The 17,595-nt window shown below is 39.8% G+C and overlaps 4 protein-coding genes across 4 annotated transcripts in view; 1 reads left to right on the top strand and 3 right to left on the bottom strand.

The window, feature by feature from the left end:
- LOC139741180 (peptidylprolyl isomerase domain and WD repeat-containing protein 1-like) overlaps positions 1 to 17,595 on the top strand; it is an 84,775-nt gene that overhangs the window by 41,358 nt on the left and 25,822 nt on the right. The window lies entirely within an intron of this gene.
- On the bottom strand, positions 1,332 to 4,313 carry LOC139741511 (uncharacterized). Its single transcript, XM_071652097.1, has one exon. It carries the CDS (start codon positions 4,125 to 4,127, stop codon positions 1,338 to 1,340), a length of 2,790 nt encoding a protein of 929 aa, XP_071508198.1. The 5' UTR covers positions 4,128 to 4,313; the 3' UTR covers positions 1,332 to 1,337.
- Positions 11,433 to 12,824, bottom strand: LOC139741456 (toll-like receptor 4). Its single transcript, XM_071652044.1, has one exon. The coding sequence runs from the start codon at positions 12,778 to 12,780 to the stop codon at positions 11,473 to 11,475; it is 1,308 nt and encodes a 435-aa protein (XP_071508145.1). The 5' UTR covers positions 12,781 to 12,824; the 3' UTR covers positions 11,433 to 11,472.
- On the bottom strand, positions 12,862 to 14,265 carry LOC139741500 (uncharacterized; the record flags this gene model as incomplete). The annotated part of the gene is made up of 2 exons (XM_071652086.1): positions 13,834 to 14,265; positions 12,862 to 13,167 (listed from the first exon to the last, which is right to left on the bottom strand). Coding segments are annotated over exons 1-2 (738 nt in total), but the record flags the coding sequence as incomplete, so codon positions are not given.

Raw genomic sequence — 17,595 nt, 5'->3', positions numbered from 1 at the left:
TATTAAGTACAAAAAATGGCTTCTTCCACAGACCCCCTACCCCTGTAAAGCAAACTGCATTCATTTGTGTGTCTATTTAAAATGGGTCTCTGTTTCTTACAACCAGAAATTCAGCAAAATCTTCTCAAAACACTTCATTACAGAACTTGCATAAGTGCAATTGGTCTAAAATCATTGGTCTAGAATCATGTAATTCATATATTTCGCCTTTAGTACAGGAATAACAAATGCACCCTTTGTATGATTTGGGAAGTAGCCCGGTGTCAAGACACTTCTGCAGTAAATGTGTAAACACATTTGTCACCTGATCTCTGCAGAACTTGAGAACTTACCCTCTTGTTACTGGGAGCCTTTTGAGCTTTAACCTTTTGGCAGATCAACCTGACATCATGTTCAGAAACTATATTTATTTGTAGTCTGCCAAATTTGCACATTTTGCCAGCCAGCCTTCAAATCATCTGCAAATTCTTTTCTCAATCATCCCTTTAAAACATCTCTACATAACTGAACTTTCTCTTTGATTTGTCTTTGATCATGTGCTACCTCATCTAAATTACCTTTGTTGAGTTGACAACTCTTTTTGTATAGTAGGTCTCTCGGTGTTCTCGACACCCATGGTTTGTCTATCTTGACAATGTCTTGACATTCTATGTAGGAACATAGAGCGTCGACTTTCAATTGTGAAGTTTCTGTAGTGCCATTGAAACAAACTGTGTAGCTATAACAGTCATATGAAAACAGTTCTTTTTCTAACAGTATAGAACCAATGCATTGATTTCTAAGTAGAAAAGAAATTTTCAGCATACAGAACTAGAATTTATTAAAGGAGCAATTTCTACTGAAGAGTAAAATCTTACAGAGTAGACATGTACAGAACAAATTTGTCAGATGTCACACGTATGTAATGTACAGTGCCTTTAAATAGTTAATTCTGCTATAACAGCCACATGTTCTTAACAATTATTGATTTCTACTCAAATAGATTTTAAATTTCTGTTGAAGAGTATCAGAGTAGACACACATCAGAACAAATTTGTCATTGTAATGTACAAGGACATGTTCTTATCATTCTCAAATGATCTCAGAGCGGAGAGTAAATTTTTATAGGTTGCTTTATGACCAATTTGATGGTGTGTTTTGAAACAGTAAGAAAGTAGCATGTGTGTGTACCTTCATTCTTTTGACATGCTGTTCAGAGTTTACATGTATAGCCATAGCTTTAAGGAACAAACGTACCAAATATTGGCAAGCTGGATTTGAGGGCTGAAAAAAAGGGTGTAATTCCAGAAACACTTCAGCTTTGGGCCATTATATACTGTTTTCTGCATCATTCAATCTCAAACAGGAATGATATTGTTGAGAACCCTATTAGACCTCATGTTCTTCTCTAAAGTGGCCCAGAACAGTTCCTGCCCATCTTCATCCTCAGTCCACAACATGTAGGGTCGGTTCCTACTCAGAAAGAGCCTGACAAGATAGGGCAGGTTGTCGTCCTCAATGTCCTCCAGAAACACAAGTATGATTTTGTCCAGTCTGGTCTCATTCAAGTGCTCCAGTGTCATACGGAGCTTGGTCATAAACCAGGCATCACCCACAGACTGATTGCTTATCAACAGGACCGACTTGTAACTGCTCTCAATAGCATGATAGAGGGCGTCGACATAGAACATCCCTACGTTGAGGTCATCGTCCCCATAGATGATGTGCTGCAGATGGGGCATCCTCTGCATCAATTCTGGTCTGAGGATGTCATTCACAAACCCCTCATCATCGTCGTGGAACATGACGTTGAGCTGGTAGCGGTAGTCCTCCTCAGCCACATCTTCCTCAACCTCCTTGTAGCCAAACAAGGCTAGCTTCAGCAGAAAGAATTTGTAGTTCAGCCACCAGCGATTGATGTAAGCGAGGACAGTGAGAAGAAATACAGCTGCTCCTGTCAGGGATAATCCACTGATGAGACCGATGTCCACACCACAGTAGTCACCTGGATCAAAGGACAGTAGAGGCTTGTTTTTGAGTGCCTGCAATGAGGCACTAGAGCACAGTGTCCGATCAGGATGTTCAATTCTGATGTTGGCTGTGTGAAGCCAATTCCTGAACCACTGTAGCTCACAGGTGCAGGAGATGGGATTCCTGGAGATGTCAATAGACAGAGAATGATCTGTGGTCGGAAAGAAGGTTCCAGGAAGTATGGTGTTGATATGATTCCCAGGCAAATACAGTGCTCGTAGCTCTGGAGTAGGTGCAAAGGTCTGCTTTTCAATTTTGCTGAGTGAATTGTTCTGGATTAGAAGTACTGTTAAGCTTCCAAGTCCCTTAAACACATTCCCATTCAGTGCTAGTAGCATGTTGTCATTCAGATACAGGAACTTGAGAGATTGCAAATCTTTAAATATTTGAGGGACCAGAACAGTGATACGTGACTCACTCATATCCAGGTAGTAAAGTTTGGAAAGGTTTGAGAATGTACGAAGATCTAATTGATGGAAAAAATTCCCCTTCAAACGGAGCTTACCCAGGGAATCCAGACCTATAAAAAGAGAGATGTTTTGACTGTTATCAAACAAACCTGTACCATATAGCTGTCCCTGTTCCATTCGCAGCTCCTCAAGGTCAGCGTTGTTGCTGAATTGATCAATGGACTTCCAGGAGATCTTACTGTTTGACACATCCAAGAATTGCAGCTTCGGCAAAGCCTTAAACATGCCATTCAAATATGAACTTTTTTCGTTTGTGGCATACAGCTTCTGCAGGTTTGATAGTCCATAAACGGACTGCAGAGTGAATATGGTGAGAAGATTAAATGAGATGTTCAATGTTTGAAGGTTTGACAGACCAACCAATCTTCTTTTCTTGACAGTGTCCAGGAGGTTGTATGAGAGATCAAGTGTTTGGAGGGTGGGGATGGTCCATGCTGCTTCTAGAACTTCATCAATGAAATTTTTTGCAAGCAGTATAGTCCTTATTGATTGCATGCCATCAAAAGACTGAGGAGAAACCACCTTCAGTACATTTCCTGTCACATTAAGTTGCTGAAGGTTAGACAAGCAAGAGAATGCTCCATGTGGAATGAAGGACAATTTGTTTTGGGAAAGATCAAGGTCTGTTAGGGATTGCAGGCAACAGAAAGAGTCATTTTTGATATCAGAAATCTTGTTTGCAAAGAGATTAAGCTTCTTCAGTTTGTCAAAGCCCCACAAAGCACCACTTGGGATAGATTGTAAGAAATTATACCGTAGGGAAAGGTTAGGAATGTTTGGGTATTGCAATGAGAGATTTGCAGAAGTATTCATTGGGGGGAGCTCATGAATCAATGAGCCGTCAACATAGAGGGTACTTATTTCTTTCATGCCCAAGAAAGGCCAGACGCCGAAAGAGAAGATGCTATTCCCTCCAAGATTGATTGCGTTGACATTCTTCAAGTAGAAGAATGCTTGGTTAGGTAAGCTCTCTATTTGGTTTGCCCTCAAATCAAGAATTCCTACTGTGCTGTTTTGCAGAGGAAGAAAATCAGTTGGATTTATTTCAGTTATTTTGTTTACATTCAAGGAATTTTTGGGTATGTGTTTCCATTTTTCAAATCCATTAAAGCTTAGAGATCTCACAGAATTACTTGCTAAATTTACCACTGGTAATGAAGACAGGGTTGATAAAGCACCAGTGGGAATTTCTGTGAGACAGTTAAAAGGCAATGGCACATTTGTTAGAAGAGGATTGTAGAGAAATGTTGCTGGCTCTAGATACTCAATAGCATTCTCACGCAAGATAAGTGTCCTTAAATTTCCCAGAGGCCAAAAGATTTCTTGTCTAACAGTTGCTATATCATTACATTCCAGATTGAGAGTTTCTAGCATTGCCAGGCCTTTAAAAGAATCGTTCTGCTGCAATGTGATGTTGTTGTGTGATAAATCAAGTGTGATGGTGTTGTTTGGCAAATTCCGAGGGACGTCCGTCAGATGGAGATGTGTACAGGATACCTTGACACCCACACTGGTTTCTTTGAATCTGCATTGCTGCTGACTTGTGTGGAAATTGTCAAAGGATGCAGGCGTGGTGGCCTGAACACACAACAGTAAGCACACAATTGCTGTAACGGTTGAACCAGCATTATCCAGCTTGTTTGCCATGGCCACAAGCTTCCAAAACAAAGGGTGAAGTTCCTGTAGGTGTCTTTCACTGTCAGAGTTGGTGACAATAAATTGTCTGTGGTGTTGTTACGAGTTTCCAGTAAGCATTAATTTCTGAGAATCACTGTGAGCTGAAAGGCATGACGTGTGTCTTCCAGCTGTCGTGTGACTTTTCCATTGAAGCAGACTACTTCAGCAGGATCCCAAAACAAAATTAATGTTTGGCAGCTATTAAAAGCAGTGATGTTCTGTAAAATCACACTGGATGATACTAAGGGCACAAGATGTTTGTCCGATCAAAGTCTATAGACATTTATTTGAGGCAACGAGACTTAACTGCAGACTGTCCAGTAACATTACAGCCATTCTTACTCTCAGCGTCCCTACTTTGAAGCAGACTGCCTTTATTTTGTGAGACTCTTCCCTTTCCTTCCTGAGTAACAAGTTTAACTTAAAAAAAAAAGAAAATATTTCCAGGTGGGAATGAGAAGCACTCCCCCCCCCCCCCCCCCCCCCCCCCCCCCCACAGTGGCCTTGATAGCTTCCCTGGCATCATATTTTTTTTCTTTTTCCTTTTCCCACTTTCAGCACCATGTTTCACTTTCAAAATTACCCCAGCATATTTCTTTTCGTGACCATTTGTGGTTAGGGAATCAAACAATCAGTTCACCTCACAGTCTGTCATATGAATCCTAATTTGGACGATAGCTAACACAGACAGAAACATCAAGGAATTTGAATATCTTGAATGAAAGAAAGAAGAGGTTATTTTTTTTCTCTTTTAAGTTGAATAGGTTCAGGGTCATGAGAAAAATGTACATGTAGGTGAAACCTCTAGCAGAAATATTCAGTGCTTGGCAAGATTTAGAGACATGTGTGCTTGATACTACAGTACAAACATTAGTATATCCACTTTCTTTTCTTTCTTCTCTCTTTTTTTTTTTTGAGGGGGGAGTTGATAGTGTGCCTGCGGTAACCATGGAATCTAGTCTATACCCACTCGGCTTAGTCTTGTGGGTGATTAACGATTCCATAGTCACCCTACGGGCATGCACACAATTCCTTTTGATGCATTCAGACCTGTGCATCATTTGTATATCAACCAGACTACTATAATTTTGACTTGGTTGACATCCATCTAGGTCATTGTAATTCCCTCTGTAGTTATAATGATAATAGTAATAACAAGGTCTTATTTATCCAGGGTAGCCTCTTCAGTGCTGCCACTGCTCTACCAGAGGGCCCTGCCATTATTATTACCCTAGCGTTGCCAGGTACCCATTTATGCACCTGGGTCAAGAGGGACATTGTGGGTAAAACATTTTGTCCAAGGGCATAAGCACTGGCGGGAATCAAACTTTGGTCCTCCGATTGGGAGTAGAGAGTCTTATCCACTATGCCACAGCGTGCGCCCCCCCCCCCCTTTGGTAATTGATTTGTGTATGTGCTATCCCGTGCTTAACAAAGAAAGTTGAAAGCTCTGCCATTTGCTTATATATGCAGAAGTGTGTTTTTCATAATCCTATTTTCTTCTTCTTCCCTGTCCTCGTACTTAAAGTATGGTGAATGAGACATTAAAATCAAGAAAATCATATAAAAGAAGGTGTCAAAGCAGAGGAAATGTCTCCTGAAACAGATTTTTAATGTGACTTATCAAAAGATATTTGAGCCACTGAGAAATCGCGAGTTAAAACTGACTGATTTACTTCACCGTTTTTTGCTCCGGAACAGCCGTCTTTTTCGAGCCCTAAAATATGACATCACGAAATGAACAAAACCCTTTACGAGTGCAGTGGGACATCGAGGCTGCCATTCATAGAGCACTTATTTCATGGTGAGCGGATGCAATATCTGGCCCGTCTTTAGTCGCATCTGCTTTCTCGGCTGAGACATGAAAACATCTGATTTTTACCTGATATTGCACGGAAAGACTTTGAGTTTGACGTCAAGAGTGAATTGAGTGATGACAGTGACAATGACACTGATAGTGACAGTGGCAAAGTCGGGGTGGTAGAAGAAGCGAGGGAGAGGCAACGTATATGGAAGGCCGCTGCGGACACAACTCGTTTGGGGCATACATATGGAAACGGGCATACGCATGCAACTGCCTCTCCATACGTATGCCCCAAACGAACCATGTCCGCAATGGCCCTTGAGGGAGATATCCAAGTAAATTGTCTGAGTGACGAACATACATCCTTCTATACATGTGACATCACAAACAGGAGTAGTCTTCTCATACAGCAGTGAGTGCATAGACACTTTAAGGATACCAGGATGTATCTTTTGAATGGATTGTACGATTTTCCTCAAACTTCACTACTGTTCTAGTAATATTCAGGAGATAGTAGACCTTCATTTTGTGAACTTGTTTTCTTCAATGGTTCTAGAGGAATTAGGGACTCATTATGAGCAATATAAGATGAATACAGACAGTAAACTCCTTGAGGTCATTACAAAAAATAAAGTATGAAGCAGATACTTTGGATTTAAGAAAATTGGAATGCAATGCACAAATACACAGTTGGTTAAAAACCATGTATTCTTTTAAAAGTCACTAAGACAGTGTCCCTATAAGGAAGCTTTCTCTGGAGAGTCATATGATATTTCATGTGTAGATTTTTTTTTTTTAATTCAAATTTCGCCAAAACATTAATATCATGCCAGATTTGTGCATGAACTTTGATACTAAATGACTGCAATGTAAGCAAAAAAGCAGGAAATAAGAATAACACAAGACTTCCGTACCCATTTCTCTCCTTTCTATTTCGACTGCCAAAGGAAACTGTGAGAGAGGAGATTACAGTGTATGTGAATCACTCTGTAGCTCAAAACAAAGAATGGAAGAAAAACAGGACACATAATTCCTGCTCTCCTACTCCTCATATCTCACCATTATGGTTTCTAGTCTGGGCCAGTTCATTCATTACTTTTCTCAGAATAAGCCAAACTTTTACGAAGTATTTTGCTTGGCCAAGTAGATTGTGTATGTACATCATATTCTATTGTCAACTATCAGACTTATACTTTATGTTAAGGAAAATATTCCTTAGAATCCATGTCACATTTGCCAAAAGGGTGCCTTTACTTGCTTGCTCACTTTGCTTTAGATTTTTGTGTAATAATGCTCATCTATAGGTTTTGCAGTGTCAAAGTAGATATTGTGCTACCTTTCCTACCCCACATACAATTGTCACTTCCTAACCTCTTGATGCGACATAAGAACCTCAGTAATGCTTCTTGTCTCTTTATCTCCTGATCAACTCTTGATTACTGTTCTGTTTGAAAAAAATGAATACGTTCATCTGCCCCACACCAATGTTACACTGGCCAGTGATGGTAGTGAAGGTCATACAGGAAGCCTCATTGAAATCACAGTGTAATTTAATCAGGGTTTGTTTCATTTCTTTCTTCTAATGATTAATGTAAGGGCCCTTCCTTTGTGCGTATAAAGCTAATTATGTAACCGAAATGAAAAATGTGAAAACTTAACCCTAAAAAGACTGGGGGGGGCCTAAAAGGCCCCCCCCCTCGACATTTCGCGCGATTACTCTGCAACACCCAATGCTCTCACCGCGATGCTCTATGACTTTTTTCTTTCGAGTTTCCCGCACATTTTGACACCAAATTTGTGATGCCCGGGGGTACGGTTCTGAAGTTACATAACTTTTTGTACATGCTCGCGAGACCAAAAATGGCTCAAAAATGTGATTTTGTGTACAAAGTCAATACAAATTGAGTTTTTTCACATTGTTTATATAAATATGTTTATTTTTACTCTCAATGGCTAAAATTAATTTGTTTTAGTAGAATTATGCTTCAAAAAGGGTCTGCCACAAATTTTGCTGGAAAAAACAACAAAAACAAAAGGTCGAAAAAACAAAGAAATACATAAGAAATTCATAAAACAATAAAATAAATAAGAAATCAATTTTGATACCGAATCTTTTTTCAAGTACATTTGCTAAGAATGCCACAAAGAATATTTAGACCAAAAATGAGCACTTTTGGAGCTTTATTTATTGATTTAGATCAAAAAGTCTGATTTCTCGCATAAATTAGCTTAATTAATCAAAATAAAATAAAAGAAGACCATTTTGGAAAATTTAAATATACGATCTTGTAGATTACATCGCACACTACCATTGTGCAAATTTCCGCGGCAATCGCGCGATCCACGGCCGAGATCTTAAGGGGGGGCCCTTTAGGCCCCCCCCCCAGTCTTTCGAGCTACCAAAATAGCCCAGTCTTTTTAGGGTTAAAGCAGAATACTAAAGGAAATGCATATTTTGTTGGATTATTCCCCCATTTCAAGCATAGAGCATGTTAAACACACCAGCCTTTAATTCATCCATTTAGAAAATTGCGTTTTGGAGAACGGCTGCTTAGAAAAATTGTATCCTGAATCATGCTCAATCGGAAGATCCGTGGTTATTTTGGGGGCGTGTCCATGACGTCATGGGATGAAAGGCAAACCCGGAAGTATCACACAACAGCCTAAGCTTACCTATGTATGCTCTCGATGAGAGCGTGATGTCGAGGCTCATACCCCGAAATCCCAAGACATTTTTTATCAGAATGTCACAAAAAATGAAATAAAATTGTTTTCTACTTCAAGTCTCCTGTGAAATCACACATTTCCTCGTTTAAATAGAGTCTGTTACGTGTTATTTAGGCCACGAATACAGAAGCTGTCAGGCCTAGTGCCTGTACGATGGTGCTTCGTAGTCAATCAGTCACATGCATGCGCCCATCACCGGCCGCGTATGTCGCAGTGCAGTAGCCTTCGTGTATCAAAGAGCGGGCGAGAAGCCTGAGCTTCGTACCTCTTTGGTACGTACAATGTATTATATCGGCAGTTCCTCGGTAGTACTACAGCTGTGTACGCCATACACATGTATTTAGCGAGTCTATTTTTTCGCGAATTGGGACTTGCCAATAATTTCGCGAGTGCTTAAATTCGTGGTTGTGGAGTACACCACGGAAGGGGGAAATATATACGGAAAGAGAGTTAATATTTTCTCGTGTTTTTAAATTCGCAAAAAGCACCAGGTTCGCGAAATTGGCGAAAATAATAAAAAAAAACTCGCGAAACATTCGGCATACGTGGATCGCTAATGCTAGATACCACGCAATCAATGCGCGGGCATCGGCTAAGTCGAAGTCTTGACTAGGCCGGCTGGCCTATCTGGTGATAAAATAAACGATACAGAGCACTGCGATTTTCATCGATAGTGATAAAACTTTGATGGACTCGGTGAAGTAATGAATGGATCGTGCAGTACCTAGCTCTTGCTAGATAGAATGCTGATGAGCTGTGAACGGGAGTACGGAGTGAGTTAGCCCGACCAGACGCTGTAAGTACGCTGTGCGAATACCTGTCGCGACGTACCTACGTACAGCGACTGGGCTGTGTATAGTTAGGAGTGAGTGTGATGTGATTGATAATACGTAGCCCGACCAGACGCTGCGCTACTTACAGCGACTGGGCTGTGTTCAGTTAGGCCTACTGCTGCTCTGAAGTACAAGATCAAGTCAGCACTAAGCTCGGTTCATTTTCAGTTCAGAATTAAAAAAAACTCTTACCCATCTAAATTTTGAAGTCTACCTAGCATTGGTCCTGCGTCACCAACATTGTCCCCTGGCCTGCCGTGTGGCAAGGGCTCGAACTGCCAATCTCCACTATTAAAGTCCATCCGCTTCAACCGGACCGCCCTGGGCCTTCCCCACTAGCTCGCCCATAGCGTCTCCCTCCTGCGCCCCGCCGTGCGGCTCGTCAGCAACATCTATCTCTCCAACTTCACCAGGGTCATCATCACTAGTTTCATCATCGTTATCATCACTAGTGTGTACTGTATCACTCAGTTCATCATCGCTCCCACATTCAAATTCCACCAAGAAATCATCCTGATCATCACTGCATGGCCTTAACGAACGATGTCGTGCATTATCGAAAAACAAACTTTTAAACTTTGTATGCAAATACTATCTACAACAACTTGTATGATACAATGTATACATTATGCGCGCGGGGGCCTGCGACACTCGAGACCTTGCGCGATTCCTTTCATCCCATGACGTCATAGGCAAAGCCTCGAAATTTACGCTGTGACCTAGATTTCAGGGGGGTGACAGGTGTAAATTTTCAAAATCCTCTAACTCCACGTCAAAAAGGCCATTTTAAACGATGTAAACGACAAATTGTTCTATGTATCCCACTCTTTCACTTCATATATAATTCTATTTCTTTAGTATTCCCCTTTAAGATTTAAACTCAGTCTTTGACTGAAGTCCAAAAGAGTACAATATGTCAAATTTTTGAATTTCTGACTAGAGTATTGAATTAAATATCGGCCCTGTACTTTACATCTTCATGAATGAATCTTGACATGAATTGCATTAAGTATTTTTATACATCGGTAGCAATGAACAATCTGTTCCTTAGTTAGACACATAGAAGGTGTAACAATTTAGGTCAAATACACAAAGATTCTACAGCCCATATACAATACATTGTTCCGATAATTCACAAGATAATGTCTTCAATGCATTTGAGATGCTCACACTATCGTAATAAATCAGACATTTGATATCAAGCATGCAAAACTAGTGTGTGCAATCAAATTGCTTTTAGGAAGACTGTCAGTTGTTTAGTTTTTGTAATAGAAGCCAGCTAACTCATATGAAAACAGTTTAACAAGAAGAGGCATCTATTTCTATTTTTCAGCATTCAAACTAGATTTTAGATTTCTTCTAAAGAATAGTGTACACACATTAGAACAAATTGGACAGATGGCATTGTTATGTACAAGGAAATTATTATTTTTGTACATTTTGGACTCAAATGTTCTGAAAGCAGAGAGTACAACATGTAATTATATTATGACAAAGTCTACAGTCTCTTTTTCAAATAGTGAAATAAAATCAAACATAGTTTCCATTTTCCTCTTTACCAGCTGTTTTTAGTTTATAAGCACACTCATCTATACACGTGTAGGTACAAATAATCACCAAATTTGGTGATTTGGATTTGAAGTCTGAACAAGGACGTAAATCAAGGAAAACTGAAGGCTATTCGGCTGGATTGATACGAGGCACTCCCGTAATAATGAACACAATTATAATACAATTCTGGTTACAACGAAGAAAAAATTCAGCTCCAATATTATGCACTCTATGTATTTTTATTGTGTATTTGTTGGGTTATAATAACAAAATTTAGATAATAACGAAAGAAAGATGCAGGTCCCCAGGACTTCATTATAACTGGAGTCCACTGTAACTTACAAGCGTGTTACCCACAAACTTTGGCCCAACATGTGCTGTTTCTTTACACCATTCAATCTCAAACAGGAATAATATTGTTGAGAACCCTATTAGACCTCATGTTCTTCTCTAAAGTGGCCCAGAACAGTTCCTGTCCATCCTCATCCTCAGTCCACAACATGTAGGGTCGGTTCCTACTCAGAAAGAGCCTGACAAGATAGGGCAGGTTGTCATCCTCAATGTCCTCCAGAAACACAAGAATGATTTTGTCCAGTCTGGTCTCATTCAAGTGCTCCAGCGCCATACGGAGCTTGGTCATAAACCAGGCATCACCCACAGACTGATTGCTTATCAACAGGACCGACTTGTAGCTGCTCTCAATAGCATAATAGAGGGCGTCGACGTAGAACATCCCTACGTTGAGGTCATCGTCCCCGTAGATGATGTGCTGCAGATGGGGCATCCTCTGCATCAAGGCTGGTCTCAGGATGTCATTCACAAACCCCTCATCATCGTCGTGGAACATGACGTTGAGCTGGTAGCTGTAGTCCTCCTCTGCCACATCTTCCTCAACCTCCTTGTAGCCAAACAAGGCCAGCTTCAGCAGAAAGAATTTGTAGTTCAGCCACCAGCGATTGATGTAAGCGAGGACAGTGAGAAGAAAGACAGCCGCTCCTGTCAGGGATAGTCCACTGATGAGAGCGGTGTCCACACCACAGAAGTCACCTGGATCAAAGGACAGTAGAGGCTTGTTTTTGAGCACCTGCAGTGAGGCGCTGGAGCACAGTGTCCGATCAGGATGTTCAATTCTGATGTTGGCTGTGTGAAGCCAATTCCTGAACCACTGTAGCTCACAGGTGCAGGAGATGGGATTCCTGGAGATGTCAATAGACAGAGAATGATCTGTGGTCGGAAAGAAGGTTCCAGGAAGTATGGTGTTGATATGATTCCCAGGCAAATACAGTGCTCGTAGCTCTGGAGTAGGTGCAAAAGTCTGTTTCTCAATTTTGCTGAGTGAATTATTCTGGATAAGAAGTACTGTTAAGCTTCCAAGTCCCTGAAACACATCTCCATTAAGTGCTAGTAGCTTGTTGTCATTCAGATACAGGAACTTTAGAGAGTGTAAATCTTTGAATATTCGAGGGACAAGAACAGTGATACGTGACTCACTCATATCCAGGTAGTAAAGATTGGAAAGGTTTGAGAATGTTCGAAGATCTAATTGATGCAAAAAGTTCCCTTTCAAACGGAGCTTGCCCAGGGAAGCAAGGCCTCTGAAAATAGACATGTTTTGACTGTTGTCAAATAAGTCTCTGCCCAGCAACTGTCCTCGTTCCATTCGCAGCTCTTCAAGGACAGCATTGTGAGTGAATTGATCAATGGACATCCAGGAGATCGGGTTGTTTGACACATCCAAGTATTGCAGCTTTGGCAAAGCCTTAAGCATGCCATTCAAATATGAATGTTTCTCATTTGTGGCATACAGCTTCTGCAGGTTTGATAGTCCGTAAACGGACTGCAGAGTGAACATGGTGAGAAGATTAAATGAGATATTTAGCACTTGAAGGTTTGACAGACCAGTGAATCGTCTGCTCTTGAGAGTGTCCAGGAGATTATGTGAAAGATCAAGTGTTTGAAGGGTAGGGATGGTCCATGCTGCTCCTAATACTTCCTCAATGAAATTTTTGGCAAGCAATAAAGTCCTTATTGAGTTCATGCCAGCAAACGACTGTGGAGAAACCACCTTCAGAAAATTTCCTGTCACATTAAGCTGCTGGAGGGTAGACAAACAAGAGAATGCACCATGTGGAATGAAGGACAATGCATTTTGGGACATATCAAGGTCTGCTAGAGATAGTAGGCAACAGAAAGAGTCATTTGTAATATCAGAAATCTTATTTCCATGGAGGTTAAGCCTCTTCAGTTTGTCAAAGCCCCACAAGGCACCACTTGGGATAGATTGTAAGAAATTATACCGTAGGGAAAGGTTAGGAATGTTTGGGTATGGCAATGAGAGATTTGCAGAAGTATTCATTGGGGGGAGCTCATGAATCAATGAACCCTCAACATAGAGGGTACTTATTTCTTTCATGCCCAGGAAAGGCCAGATGCCAAAAGAGAAGATGTTATTCCCTCCAAGATTGATTGCATTGACATTCTTCAAGTAGAAGAATGCGTGGTAAGGTAAGCTCTCTATTTGGTTTGCCCTCAAATCAAGAATACCTACTGTGGTGTTTTGCAGAGGAAGGAAATCAGTGGGGTTTATTTCAGTTATATTGTTTAATTTCAAGGAAAGTTCGGAGATGTGTTTCCATTTTTCAAATCCATTAAAGCTTAGAGATCTCACAGAATTGGTTGCTAAATTTACCACTGGTAATGAAGACAGGGCTGATAAAGCAGCAGTGGGAATTTCTGTGAGACAGTTTAAAGCCAATGGTACCTTTGTTAGATGAGGGTTGTAGAGAAATATTCCAGGTTCTAGATATTCTATAACATTCTCACTCAAGATGAGAGTCCTTAAGCTTGCCAGAGGCCAGAAGATTTTTTTTCTAATAATTGCTATATTATTCCATTGCAAATTGAGAATTTCCAGCGTTGGCAAGCCACTAAAGGAATCATTCCGCTGCAGCGTGATGTTGTTGAATGATAAGTCAAGCGAGATGGTGTTGTTTGGCAAATTCCGAGGTATGGACGTCAGATGGAGATTTGTACAGGATACCTTGACACCCACACTGGTTTCTTTGAATCTACATCGCTGCTGACTTTGTACATGGAAATGGCCAGAGGGTGTTGGCGTGGTGGCCTGAACACACAATAGTAAGCACACAATTGCTGTAACGGTTGAAGTAGCAGTATCCAGCTTGGTTGCCATGGCTACGGCCATCGAAAACAAAAGTCAAAGTTGCAGTAGGTGTCTTTCACAGCCAGAGCAGGTGACAATAAATTGTCTGTGCTGTTGTTACAAGTTTCCAGAGAGTATGCATTTCCAAGACTCACTGTGAGTTGCAAGGCACGTGTATCTCATAGGTGTCATGTGACTAATTCCATAATGCAGATTGTTGCAGCAGTGTCCCAAAGCAAAATTAGTACATGACAGCCATTAAAAGCACTTTGGATGACACAGAAGGCAGGAGATAGTTATCTGATCGAAGTCTAGACATTTATTTGAAGCAACAAGACTCAACTGCAGACTGTCCAGAAACATACAGCCATTCTTACTCTCAGCATCGCTTCTTTGAAGTAAACTACTTTTTTTTCTGTGATATCCTTCCCTTTCCTTTCTGAGGAAGAAGTTAAGAAAAAAGAAATCCAGATGGGAATATGAGAAGCGCATCCGCATGCATTTCTTTGTTTGTTTTTTCTCCTCCATGCAGCCTTAACAATGGCCATGACAACTTCCCGGGTAATCTCTTACTTTTTTTTCCTTTTCCCACTTTCAGCACTAAACTTATGATTTATGCAAATGTTACTGAAATCATGAAATTCTGACTTTTTCGCTGATGTCATGACAAGCATATTTACCGGGTAACTACAATGCAAGCAAGAAAGAAAAGAAATGAGAATAACACAAGACTTCCGTACCCATTTCTCTCCTTTATGGTTTGACTGCCAAAGAAAACTGTGAGAGAGGAAATTAAGCATTAAGGATTCACTGTGTGGCACAAAACAAAGAATGAAAGAAAAACAGGGCAGTCGCACGATTCCTGTTCTCTTACTCCTCATGTTACACCATCATGGTTTGGAGTCTGGGCCAGTTTCTTCGTTTCCAAGAATAAGCACAACTTTTACGAAGTATTTTGGTTGGCTAAGTAGATTGCATGCTGTAAAACGTGATATATTCGCGGCATGAAAATTTCACGAATTGGAGCCAACGGCCTTTCTCGCAGCATGAAATTTTTGCAAATTGCCGCTGGCATCCAATGCATACTACATGTATGTAAGCAGGAACTTTCGGGCACATTTTAATTTCACGAATGTTGCCGCTCGCGAAATTCACGAAATTAAAATGCAAGCAAACATTCCTCGTTTTACAGTATATCATTTTCTGTCATTGACTAAAACTTTTCCTTTATGTTAGTGAAATATTCTGTAGAATCTTGATGTTGGATTTTCCAAATGAGTGCCGTACTTTCTCACTTGCCATTGAATTTTTGCGTAATGCTTTAATATTTCTGTATCTTGTGATCAAATTGTGATTATTGTACTTTGCAAAGGAATGAATATGTTCACCCACCCCACAGCAGTGACATCTTGGACAAAGCTGCTCTTGATTGTTTGATTCCTTTAATGTCCGAAATGGAAATTCTTCACACATTGGATACTACAACAAATATACATGAAATAATGAATTATTGGTACACCCAAAGACATCACAAAGTGCAACTGAAACTGAAACATATTTACATACAATATTACATACATTGTACACCATAACAGTGTAATACATTGACCTTGCATTATTGTAAAGTTCCTAAGACAGAAACTATTGACATACAAGTATATGATTTTTATACAATTATCTAACTTATTACAATATTCACTGATATACTCTCCTGCATCATCACTGCATCATCCACATCCTGTGCTTAATAATCAAACACTCGCCTGTTTCAATGGTAAATTCAAGAACGTACAAAAATAGAAATACAAAAATTAAATGGATGCAAAAACAGAATGCATTCCTGGATCATGTCAAGTATCACAGTGAAAGGATCATAGGATTTTCAACCAACCTTGACTGTCTGTGGCCTCTTTAGCAAAAAAAAAACAAACAAACAAACAAAGAAACATGAAATCAACAATGTGATGCAAGAATAGACACAATGTCAACCAATTTCTGAGTTTAAAAAATACAGATACTGTTGCATAAAACGCACACACACACACACACACACATACAATAATTATCATGATAATATGATATTACATATCAAGGCAAAGCCAACTGCCGGAAGACACAATATAAATGGAATGAAAAATGCACATGAACCATACCTGATTACTCTGTCATTATATGTATGGATTGAATCCGGGACAAAAGAACTAATAAAAAATGAGCACACTTCGTGCGAGGAGGACAGAGTCAGAATCCTGACATGTTCAAACTAATAATAATGGCACAGAGGGTTTATAGAATCAGTCATTATTTTATTTATTTTAACCGTCATTCTCTCAACAAGCCTAGACCATAGGCAATTCCATATAAATTATCTTTTGTGCACACTTTTGTGGCCGATTGACCCTATTCTAATGACCCCCACTTCAGATCTCGGCCGCCGATGACGCGATTGCTGCAAAATTTTTGCACGAACATAAAGCCAGATGTCAACTTCAAGATTATATGGTCATACAATAGAAAAATATTGATTTTCTATTTTTAGTAAGTTATACAAATTAATGCTTGAAATCATGTTTTCGCCTTTACCTCCGTTAGAAAGACTGAAGGACTGCTAAATTTTTGTGTCAGAATTCCTCAAGACACGTCAAACAATTGTCATCCAAAAAAATAGCACGGTCAAATTCAGTTTCTTTTGTTCGTTGTTTTGTGAATTTGTTATGTATTTCATTGTTTTTTCGATCATTTGTTTTCTATTATTTTTTTCCCAAAATTTTTTACAGGCATTACACTTTTGTGGCCAATTAATTCTCACCCTGTCTTTTTGTGTAAGATTAACATAAAACCATATTAAATTGTATGTAACAATAGATTGAATTATGGACTTATTACAAACTGCCAGTGTTTTGTCAAACCTCGATTTACTCAATTGCCTTTTGGAAAGTTGTCTTGGATTTGCATTATTCTGAATCAGCAGTGCATTGAAAGTCCTGTCTATTAGATTATTGGCAAGTTTTGTGCCCAGGTAGGCTTTTCTCTTGAAGGCCTGTTCAACAAGGCCACACCTTTGACAAAATCAATCTATTTTTAGACATAAAGTTCTGTCCACATTGCTCGAATTCAGATACCCTGAGACTATTGTATTAATCATCAGCATATTTGATGGTCAGACACTTTTGATGGTCAGACACTCTTTCGGCAGTAAATTCACTGATATGTGAAGAAATTAAACAGACGATAAAACACTTTTCTGTGACACACCAATTCTAACAGTTCAAGCATCAGAGGTTGTAAGACCAACCTTGACTCTCTGTGGTTTTGTTGCAGCATGAAGTTATGAATCAACAATGTGATGCAAAGATTGAC

Source organism: Diadema antillarum, unplaced genomic scaffold, assembly GCF_040938485.1.
Source record: "Diadema antillarum isolate AM-2024a unplaced genomic scaffold, OU_Dant_1.0 scf00000031, whole genome shotgun sequence".
NCBI classification, from domain to species: Eukaryota; Metazoa; Echinodermata; class Echinoidea; order Diadematoida; family Diadematidae; genus Diadema; species Diadema antillarum.
Note: the sequence above shows the minus strand (reverse complement) of the source record. Positions and strands in the feature narration are given on the sequence as shown.

Excerpts from the sequence above, each read along its gene's own strand:
- LOC139741456 (XM_071652044.1), bottom strand. The coding sequence starts at position 12,780 with ATGTCCATTGATCAATTCACTCACAATGCTGTCCTTGAAGAGCTGCGA.
- LOC139741511 (XM_071652097.1), bottom strand. The coding sequence starts at position 4,127 with ATGGCAAACAAGCTGGATAATGCTGGTTCAACCGTTACAGCAATTGTG.